General features: G+C 38.4%; 2 protein-coding genes across 5 annotated transcripts in view; one reads left to right on the forward strand and one right to left on the reverse strand.

Annotated features, from left to right (window-relative positions):
• The window catches only part of LOC124880764 (septin-7-like), a 61,270-nt gene extending 58,944 nt beyond the window's left edge, over positions 1–2,326 (forward strand). For all 4 annotated transcript variants that reach the window (XM_047386118.1, XM_047386107.1, XM_047386127.1 and 1 more), the window contains one exon: positions 353–2,326. In XM_047386118.1, the coding sequence (XP_047242074.1) occupies positions 353–392 (40 nt within the window). In that variant the 3' untranslated portion in view covers positions 393–2,326. The remainder of the gene's footprint in view (positions 1–352) is intronic.
• A 95-nt stretch (positions 2,327–2,421) lies between these two features.
• LOC124880786 (C-C motif chemokine 4-like) lies at positions 2,422–5,079 on the reverse strand. The gene is made up of 3 exons (XM_047386142.1): positions 4,979–5,079; positions 3,286–3,409; positions 2,422–3,213 (listed from the first exon to the last, which is right to left on the reverse strand). The coding sequence occupies exons 1-3, from the start codon at positions 5,043–5,045 to the stop codon at positions 3,081–3,083; spliced, it is 324 nt and encodes a 107-aa protein (XP_047242098.1). The 5' UTR covers positions 5,046–5,079; the 3' UTR covers positions 2,422–3,080.
• Between the last annotated feature and the right edge of the window lie 6,184 nt (positions 5,080–11,263).

Below are 11,263 nucleotides of genomic sequence, written 5' to 3' on the forward strand. Positions count from 1 at the left end.
CATCTACATGTAAGAAAGATAAAACTGTATGAGAGGAGCTTCTACCCCAGTTTCATAAAACCTCAGAACATTTAATAAACATGGATCATATTCAACTTATTATTTACTACAGCCTGATCTGTGATTTAAAAACCTCAAAAATTGGGCACTTACACCCACTAAAGGTATATTCTAGACAAATTGTTAGTTTATTTCTTCATAATTTTAGTATTTTATTTTTATTTCTGACTGTTTGTTTTTTGCCTCCAGTTATTAACAAAGTCCTTCGTCTGTGAGCAGGTTAACTTTACGTTTAATGATTTCTTTTGTTTCAGTTTGTAACGTAATTTCTCATTTCTGCCTTCTCTCTCAGGACAATGGAGAAGAACAAGAAGAAAGGAAAAATCTTTTAAAGTCAGATGCATCCCTCCTGGTTCAGTTTCAAACTCCTCCTCTTCTTCATCTCCTCAGACGTCTTGGTGTCTTGTGGCCTTGAGACCGCGCGTTAAGTCAGGAATCAAATCCAACCTCCCCCTATCACCCGACACACAAACAGACCCGTCTCTGCAGCGCTTCTGGTTCCCATGCAGAATGCATGTTTGTGCTTTTCTACGTTCCTGTATTTCTTGACAAAGAGGGGGCTTCCTCAGAGTTGACACATGGCAGGGACCATGCATAGCCATTTGTAAGCATGTAGTTGTTCATAGATCTGCAGATAAGCAAACGGTTTGTTTTACTGTTACGAATTTAACACCTTAAAACCTCGTGGAGTGCTTGCAGCGTTTCATGCAGCGAGGTCAGGTGGGTTTAAGGCCTGGTGACCCCACAGAGTAGCTGAGAGAAATGAACCCTCATCTGGTTACGCTGTGACTGCTTCAGGAGCTGCTTCATCTCCAACTGCAGGAGCTGTTAGAGGATCTCCATCTGCCTCAGGACTTTACATCGTTCAGTCAAAGGAAAGAGTAACTAAAACTAGGAAAATATGATCCTGTGACGATTTTCAGGTTTTTAAACATATGTTGGCAAAACGTTTCCAAAATAACTTTTCTGTAATTAACAGATGCAAACGTCCCATTTAAGCGAAATAAAAGGTTTTCACTGTGAAAAATGTTTCGAGTCTGTCCAACTAAACAGTTTTGGCCAGTTAACCAGTTTAAATCATAAGTCACATTTTTAAATCCACAAATTTAAGGATTGCATATTTGTATGAAAAATAATCCCAACTTGATTTATTTAGTTCTTTTTGAAACGTAAGAATAATTAATTTCTGCTATTTTTCATCATAAATCCTGCTTTTCCAAACAATCAAAAGGGTTAAAATTGTGGCTTCTGGAGGGCCGGTTCCTTTGGACCTGCTTCACTGCGCAGTGGGAGGTTTGTTTTAATGAACACTCATCTAAGGTAGATATTTTCACCAGAAACAAACGCAGGCGGGTACATTCTCCTACAACCGCTCACATGTGTTTTACTTCGGCCTGTTTTGGACGTTATGCAGAAGCCTCGTCGGTGTGTGAAACCTCTGGCTTCACGGTGATCAGAGGTGTTAATATTGTGGTGTGTGTGACGGGTGTTGTCATAGACCTAAACCCTCATCTCCAGATTATTTTTAGATTATCCCTCTTTTTTTGGGGGCCAAATTACAAGTGAGGACATTTATTTAAAAGGCTAAACTATTCCCTTTTTTAGGACTATTTAAAGAACTCTTCCAATTGAACCAAAGTGTTTCAGTTTTGTTATTTTGGAAAAAGGAAAAAAACACCTTTGTGTTATTAATAGATAAATTCATATGGTTTAATTCTCTACTCTTCTTTCCTCAGAGTTGTAATGTTTTATTTTCATATGATATAAAAAATAATCTATGTACAGTTGAATATAAACAGTCCTTGAAATCTCTTCTCCTTTCATTAAATGACTCCCGGTTCTGTTTTCAGGTTGAGTTTTGGACTCACTTCTGTGTCCTGATAAATAAAAGGACAAGCCTGCAGCACAAGAAGCATTAACTGTGTGCGTCTGCTTGATAAAAATACAAGACATGCACAAACAGGAGGCTGCTCGGTTTGTTTTCCACATTATGTCAGAACAGAACCGCGAGAGTCCTGTGTCTACACCTGCATCTATATATTTGTCCCCTAAAGGTTTTCAGAACCGATCCATTATTTTAATCTGACATCATAAAGAACTGTAACAACTGACCCAAATGCATTCATTTAGCTGTATTTTTTGTAATATTTTCTTTTTTTATATATATATATATATATAAATCCAGTGTTTCTTCTTCTCTTTGTTTATCATGTGTTCTGTTTCTTAACTGTACATGGTTAATATTAAAGTTATGCTTTAACAATAACTGACTGTTTTTGTATTTTTGTTCTGGACAAAATGTACAAACTTATCTGAAAAGCTTAGTAGTTTCAGTCGGTTCAAAAAGGAGTTTAGACTGAGTGATGGATTATAATTTTAATGATTTTGTATACATAAAAACACATTTTTTTTTTTTTTAAATCAACTTTCTCAAGTCATTACTTGTCATAACAAACAAAGATTATTGCTGAAATTCCTGTTTAAAATGCTAAATTAAATGATGAAATGCATTCAAGAAAATAAGTGGTGGCTGAATGGTTTTCACTTACTAAATAATTATATGACTGAGCTGCACTTTAACAGTGAGTCGGGTCATGTTCTTGAGAAACAGTACAGTATATTAGTAATAAACATATATTCAGGTGTAAGCTGCATACGAAGAAAACGACATGTTTAGGATGTACGTGTAACTTCAGTGGGGTTCCAAAGTGTGCGACCACATAAAAAAAGTAATGTTTTTTGATCTGATAAAAAGCCTAAATATTCAGAAACTTTGTCAGATATAAACTGAGGCTTTTACAATTAAGAGAAAATATTTACGACTGCATTTCTGTTTTAAAATGTTGCTTTCAAATTCTGTGGAAACGAAATTCTTGGAAGAAATCTGTTTAGTGACCAAATCAGAGAAATATTTGTAACATTCAAAGCATTTGTTTGCATATATAGAAGGAGTGTTCAGGGTCCATCAGTGGTGATCAGAGCGTTTTGGACCCTGCTGTGAAGGTGGGCCGAGATGCTGTTCAGGCTGGAGGCAGAATGGACGAAGCTGCTTGTTCCATTTGCCTTTTTGAGCCCGTTGAGGTTTTCAGGAAAGCTCTGAAGGCCCATTTCTGATTCAGGTTCACACAGTAGTCCCCTTGGGGAGTGTTGATCCTACAGAAAGATGATAATTAATATGTTTTCATTACAGAAAACATGCAAAATGAAAGTGAGGCAGAAACGTACACAAATCCTCGTTTAGAGCAGCTCTCGTGAGTTTTGCCGATGGACAAAATGTGAGTGTCTGGGATCCTGCCTGGGAAGAATTTAAAGCAGCATCTCCCGGGTTTCAAGTCATTTGGTCCCTGAGCTGAAAAAATGATTTAAAAAAGTCAACAATGATAAATATGTCTAACATCCTGTTGCTTCTTTTTTTATCAGTTACGCCATCAGTAAAACTCTTCCTCAAGACCATCTGTGTCAGATGCAAACATCTCATTTGAACTCTTAAAACAGCCACAGTTTAGGGATCTAAAATATTTTCATTAACCTGGATTAACTTTTGAATTCCTGATAAGAACACAGTTTCTCTCATGCCAGTTGTGACTTTTCTACACTGTGAAGAGGATAAACTAAAAAATGCTTAAAGATCTAGATTTAACTATGAATCACTGTCCTAAATTTTAGTTGTAAAACTACTGTTTGTGAGATCTGCTTCACATCATGATCCAAACAACTTGTGGGTCCTCTGAACAGGAGCTCCAGTCGTGGATGATGGGACAGCGTTCCACATTTCACCTGCATTTCTTGGTTTTGCCTCAAGTTTTCTATTGGACGGTGGTTGGGGATTTGGCTGGTCGCTCCCTAATGTTCATCCGGTTGATCTAGAACCAACATTCGGGTTTGTTTGGAGTGAATCACCCATTTCTTTTTCATCGTAAGGCAACATAACGTCTTCAAGCGTTTTGATGTGTTCGAACTGATCCATAATTCCTGCATTGTAGTGAATAGGACATTATGGGAAGATCCACCATGCTTCACATTATACTGCGGCTTGAATTCAGTGTTTTTGGGTTGCCTGATGAGCTGTGTGGACCCAAAAAGAAGAATCTCTAATCACACCACAAAACGTTGTGCCATTTTGCTTTAAGTCAGTGTGTTCTTAGTCAAATTAGAACCTCTTCGGTCCATTGGATTTTTTTCAACAAAGTTTTCTTCAACGTCTTTCTTGTTTTTTCTTTCTTTTAGCTGAGCAGTCTATCGATTTCTGCACTTTTTTATGCACTTATCCCCTCCAACCAAGTTTTTAATCAAAGAATGCTGTTCCTGTGAACAGTATCTGAAATGACCTATTTTACTTAGATTTTCAAAGAGCAATGCACTTTAACCAGCAAAACATCCTGTAAGAGAGTGTCTGATGTTTCAGGCCCACTGAGGTTATGCAGAAGGACATTCATCTGAAGAACACCAGCAAGTCCAGCTCTTAATGACTCAAAATTAAGATTTTGATGTGGCCTAGTCAAAGTCCAGACATAAATCTGATTGAGATGCTTTGCATGACCTTAAACAGGCCATTCATGCTCAAAATCCTCCAATGTGGCTGAATTAAAGAAATTCTGCAGGCAAGAGTTGGGCCCAAATTCCTTCACAGCGATGTAAAAGTTTTTGTAGTTATCGCAAAAGATGAATAGCCGTTGACGTTGCCAATTACTTCGTCACATATGGCCAGGTTAGTTTGGATAACATTTATCCTCAATTTAAATCATTTGAAATATGCATTTTTTTTATTTAATCAGGTTATCTTTAAAGTAAAATAACTTTTTTAATCTTTTACAGTAAAATAACTTTGAATCCAAAAAGAAGAAATCTGTAATGGTTTGGTAATTGCTCTTTTGATATGATTTGTGTGCAGTGGGGTGCAGCGAGAAGACAGACTTACGCATGGCAGTGCAGCAGTAAACAGCGAGCAGCAGCAGAAGTCCTACAGTGGCACCGAGAGTCTTCATGTTGACTTTTCTGCAGATGCACTGAGACGTTTGAACTGATCTATCCACAAAACCTCGACCTATATTTGCTTGATTACGCTCATATTTGCATATTCATGAGCTAAAGGGAATGTTTTTGGAATTTACCAGCCGCAGGTGACGAATACTAAGCTTGGCTTTGAAACCAGGCTGCAGAGGTTGGGGGATTTGATGGTGACCTATACTTTACCCAATATACACAAATCCCCTTATCTGACGTCCAGTTACATCATGGTTTTTTTTCCTGTGATCTTTACTGAGGTTTTCAGACATTGATTAAGGCAAAGCTCTCTTTTGATCCCATCACAGCTTTTCAATCAGTCTGGACTTTGACTGGACCACCCCAATACCCTGATTCTTTAGTTTTTCAGCCATTTTCTTGTACATTTTCTGCTTTGTCTGGGTTTTATAATCCTGTTGATAACCCATTTTGGTCCAAACCTCAGCTGTCATACAAGTGGTCTCACATTTACTCTACAATGCTGTGATATAGAGAGGAGTTTGTGATCCACTCAATGACAGTGAATTGCCCAGACCTTGTAGCTACGAACTAAAGCCCATATCTTCAGCTCTGCACCACCATGCTTGACTCTTGCTATGAGGTGTTGGTGCTGTTATGCTGTGTTTGGTTTTCTCCAAAACGCAGTGCTGTGCATTATGACCACACATTTGTTCATGTCTGTTTAGCCAATATTGTCCCAGACCTTTTGCTGTTGGTCCAGATAAATCTTAGCAAATCAGGGGCATGGTGCCTAATTTGTTTTAGACAGAAGAGGTTTTTTATCCTAGAAACTATGAAATACCACCTTATTCATGCTTAGTAAAAGCCAGCAGATGTTTAATAGGCTTCATTTTGAGTTCAAAAACTGTTGCACGGCACTTTTATGTTTATCTTGAGTTCTTAAATATGTACAACCTAATGAAAAACATCCTGGTTGGTATTTATTTTTATTTCACACTTTGAACATCTCACAGTAAAGATCCATGCTCAGGTTGGAAGGTCTGATTGAGGTTCCTACTAAATGTCTGAAAGCTGCTCAAAACTACTGGCTGTAAAAAGCTGAGGGCAGGGTTACAAATTATTAATTACAAATTAAAACACCAGGCATTTGTTTAGCGCTTTTAGGTGGGATGAATATCCCCTCCTGGGAATATTGGCAATAGTTTTAAATGTTTTCCACTGAAAGTCATTTAGTGTGGAAATGACCTTATAACCCCTCCCAGATTGATGGGCAGCAACAATTGCTTCTTTAAGCTCATTGCCATTGTCTTTCTGACTTGTTTCATCACAGACCTGCAACAAAAACATGCTTTCTAATAATTATATTAAAAGATTACACTTTTCTCACTGATGGCAGGTTTACTTGTGGAAATATTTGAGGCAGAACTGCCAGTTATGAGACTCTTCTCTTGTAAAACACACACCCATTTACTCTGACTTTTTTAATTAAAGGAATCCAGACGATCAACAGGTTTCTTGTTCTACTTTAAATTCATTAACAATTGATTGTTACGAGTACGAGTACGAGTAAACTCTTCATCCAGGCTGGGGGTCATTCTGTGCCTCAAGAAGAAGAGTTCAAGTATCTTGGTGTCTAGTTCATGAATGATGGGATGAAGCAGGAGTTGGATGGACTGGGTTCAGGTCTGCAGTAATGTGGGCACTGCTCCGGTCGGTTGTGGTGAAGAACGAGCTGAGTCTAAAACCAAACTCTCAGTTTAGGTCCAACCCTTACCTATCATGAGATATGGATCATGACCGAAAGAACAAGATCCCAGATAGATGAGACTCGAATGAGCTTCCTCCACGGTGTGGCTGGACTCAGTCTTTGAGATATGAGTCAGGAACTCGAAGTAAAGCCGATGCTTCTCGACACTGAAGACATAGGTAAATGATGCAATTTATTCATGTAAACTCAACAACAATCAGTTTTAAAGCAGAGAACAGTGTCAGCTGTGTAGTAGTGTAAATAGGGGTGCTATTCCTTTCTATTGAGTTCCATTCAATTAAATAATACTTTATTAATCCCAAATGGAAATTACATGTTGTCGTAACATAATCGTTCTAAGTTCTTCAAAGAGTTGTTGGCCGAGAGCAGGACGGGTCTCCTGTACCGATCTGTGAAACATCGGACCTGAAGACACCTCAGACTGAACACACTGTTGTTTTGTTACAGTAAGTAAGTGAAGTTAATTTAGGAAGCGACCATCTTAGACACAAAGTCACAAAGCGCTGTACAACATAAAACACATTATTGGTACACTTGGCTCAATAAAATCTGGAAATGAGAACCTGGTAGAACTAAACAGTTCTGAGTTGGTTTTTCAAAACGTTCAGAGTCAGCACACCAACGTTGCAGGGCCAAGGTGTTCCACAGTTCAGGAACCACAACCTGAAAGGCCTGGTCCCTCTCAGTTTTTAGCCTTTGTGTGAGGATCAGCCAGGAGATTCTGGGCTCAAAGAAGTGGAAAAAAGAATCTGTTGCAACCCAACCACGGTCAGGTAGACCAACAAACATTTCATCAACAACTTTTTAGGATGCAAAGAAAAACCCACAAATAACTCCAGCTGAAATACGGGACTCTCTGAAGAGAAGCAGTGTGGCCGTTTCAAGATGCACAATAAGGACGCCCTTGAAGAAAGATGGGCTGCGTGGTCGAGTTGCCAGGAGAAAGCCATTACAACCCAAATGCCACAAAGTATCCCACTTACAACATGCCAGACAGCACAGACACGAGCCTCAACATTTCTGGAACAAATTAATTCGGAGTGAGACGAAAATTTAATTTTTTGGCCTCAACCATCAAAGTTACATTTGGAGATGAGTCAACGTAGCCTATGATGAAAGGTACACTATTCCTACTGTAAAACATGGAAGTTGATCGCTGATGTTTGGGGCTACAAAGGCACAGAAAAACCTGGTCAAAATTGATGGCAGGATGAATGCAGCATGTTATCAGGAAATACTGGAGGACAATTTGTCCCCATCAGCCCCGAAGCTGGGCATGGGATGTACTTGGATGTTCCAACAACAATCCAAAACACATGGCTAAGTCTACCTGTCATTGGCTACAGCAGAACAAAGGGAAGGTTCTGGAGTGTCCATCTCAGTCTCCTGACGTCAACGTCATTGAGCCACTCTGGAAAGATCTCAAACGAGCAGTTCATGCAAGACAGCCCACAAATTTGCAGGAACTGGAGGCTTTTTGCAAAGAAGATTGGGCACCACCAGAGAAAATAAAGAGCCTCATCCACAGCTACCATAAAAGACTCTCCAAGCTATCATTGATGTTAAAGGGGGCAATACACAGTAATAAGAACTGGGATATGAAAACGTTTGATCAGGGTCATTTGGGTGGTTTCTGTTGTCATTGTGATTTAAAAAGAGTAACCACAGTTGTTTAACAATAAATGGCTTCACACAACGACTAACCATGAGTGAAAAAACTGTTTTTGTTGTGTTATCATTCATATTCGCTGAAAAATGGTCAAAAAAATAAATAAATTCACCATGTATGTAAACTTGAGCACAACTATAGGAGTGTTTACTAGATCTGATAAGAAGGCTGGCTGGTGTGTTCAGAATAATTTGCAGACGGGAAATTGATGATTTGTTCAGACTGGTAAAAAGACCGTTGTAGTCTAACGACACAAATGCATGAATTATGTTCTCCTGATCTGCTCAAGAGACCATATCAGATTGTAGAAATGTTAAATGAAAGAAATAGGAATGAGAAATAGATCTAATGTGTGAGTCAGAGCTTAGTGAAGAGTCAACTCCTAGATTTTTTACGCTGGATTTGGTTGCCGGGAAAGGAGGTATGTCTAATGTCTTATTAGTATTTAAAACCAGACAATTATATACAGTTGGATGTCATCTGCATATATGTGATAGGAGAAATCAGAAAAAGAACAAACATTGCCAGCTAATGAGAGAATGTCAATAGAAAATAATAATGGGCCCAGAACTGACCCTTGTGGAACCCCATATGTTGAAGGAGCAGAGTCCGAAGAGAACTTCTCTGTCTTGATGTAGAATTTCCTATCAGATAGATAAGAGAACCAGTCCAATGGTGGTCCATTATGTTCTTCATTTTGTGAAGCATCTGTCTTTCCACATGCTCACAAGGAGTGCCCAGAACAGACAGTTAACAGCAATGGTCCCAGTCTAGAACCGTGTGGAACACCTTTAACTTACTATAGTATTTGTCAATCGCGTCATTTGAAAATGAAATCATCTAGATGAATTTTATTTAGATCAGTCCTGACTTGTTCTTTGACCTAGATGATGCGCTCCAGTCTTAAAATGATTTCTTTTTAAATTTTGTCTTAACTGAAACAAGTTGTAGTTATCTTCTCACTCATACTACTGTCCTGATTGCATCTGACAACCAATACTCTCAGGGAAAGTACCGATTCCCTTCAATCACTGATCCCATCTGGTTCTTCATTTACCCATAAGTCTCTTACTTTTCTGTCTGTGTTTATAAACTAAGAATGCATTTAAGATGTGTAATATTGAATACACCCAGCAAATCAATTACATTTTACATGCATAAAAAATTAACCTGATTTGTTGAAGTTAAATGTTAAGTAACTTTGGTTTTGTAATCTTTTTTGATCTTGTCTCAACATTTCCAATATTACACAACCAAATAGGATTTTCTCTGTAACCTAGATTCACCCACCTTTCTTCTTCTAGTGGGTATCTTTTGTGATTTTGATGAAGATAAGGTTGCAGGCTGCACCGACGCTAAGCAGTTTCTTGCGATGTTATCGGAACAAACAATGCTTTATCTGATGCTGGTGTCTTTAAGTGGGCCAAGGTCAAGTGATAGAACAGGTTATCGGCATCAAGTGCTGTGCAACGGAAACCTCGATGATTTTATCAGACAATGGAAACATTTGTGGTGTGTGTTTCTGCATGATACCGCTGCAGATCATCTAAGAACAAAATGTTTTCAGATGTATGTACAAACTAAAAAGCAGATAAATCAACACAAAACAGGAGTTAGAAAGTTAATATTGAGGTCCTTTATTCACTAAAGCTATACTGTTAATACAGGCTTTCAAATGTACGTTACAAAGCTGGTAAAACACTTCAGAAAAACTTCAAAATCAGACTTATATTTTATTGAAAGGTTCAATGAGTTGTAAACACTAAAGAGATATTTGTGTGTCATGATGTTATGGATTATTAGTTGAATTTTGTGTGCCACTGGATCTTCAGCTTGTTTCTTCAGAAAACTACGATTTGTTTTTGAATCTCATATTAGCACTGTTGTTAAGGCTGGCTTCTCTTAGTTTGTTGTCCAAAGTCAAGGCTTATTTACCATATCAGAATTTTCAGAAGTAGATCCAAGCCTTTACATCCTTACCCTTAGATCACAGCAACTCGTTGAACATTGGCCCAGATCAGAATCAGTTTTGTCACCTGCAGCCATTGAGTCTCGCTGCCTCATCTCCTAATTTGGGTCCTCAAAGAACACTGAGTCAGATCTTCAGAACTTCCTGTTAGATTTCTACTGTGATGTTGTCAACATTTTTGTTTCCATCTGTTGTTTTTCCAGTTTCTTTTGTTCCCTTCCCCTCACCTGATTTTGGTTTTTGGGATCTTTACTTATTCTTATTAAAGTATTTTTCATGGTTTCCAATATTTGTTTTTTCAAAAAATTAAATCTGAAAAAAAATCTCATACACAATTTAATTGTAGATGAGAAAAACTGTATGTTTTTCTAAACAGAAACCAGGTTTAACACAAAAACAAGCACTGAATCCTCAGCACCAAATTTTAGTTACTTTACATATTGATCCAGAAAATGGAGAAAATTTGGTAAAAGAGCAACAACACCATTAGTAACAAAGGGGTTTACAGATTTCTTTTACCCATATCACATCCCTTGAGTACCAGAATTTGACCCATAACAACTATTCTATGTGAAACAGGAATCCAGGGATCCAGGGTTTGTGCTCTTGTGGTTTTGTTCTGCTTGGACTTCCCTAGGTTCTCCACTGGAGGGCGCACCATTTCCTGAGTTGTTGGATTGATGGAGGTCTGATTGCTGCAGGTGTGCTTCTGCACTCCAAGCCCATCTCTGAGTTTACCTGGATCTCAAGTCTCAATAACCTCTGGATCATCATTCCCATGACTGGCAACCTTCAGACTCCTCATCACCCCTCACCTCTGTGCAACCTGTTC

This window comes from Girardinichthys multiradiatus, chromosome 2, assembly GCF_021462225.1.
Source record: "Girardinichthys multiradiatus isolate DD_20200921_A chromosome 2, DD_fGirMul_XY1, whole genome shotgun sequence".
Lineage (NCBI taxonomy): Eukaryota > Metazoa > Chordata > Actinopteri > Cyprinodontiformes > Goodeidae > Girardinichthys > Girardinichthys multiradiatus.

Coding starts and splice junctions, on each gene's coding strand:
- LOC124880786 (XM_047386142.1), bottom strand. CDS start 5,045: ATGAAGACTCTCGGTGCCACTGTAGGACTTCTGCTGCTGCTCGCTGTT. Junction 3,410..4,978: donor TTACTGCTGCACTGCCATGC/GTAAGTCTGTCT, acceptor TCATTTTTTCAG/CTCAGGGACCAAATGACTTG. Junction 3,214..3,285: donor TGCTCTAAACGAGGATTTGT/GTACGTTTCTGC, acceptor ATCTTTCTGTAG/GATCAACACTCCCCAAGGGG.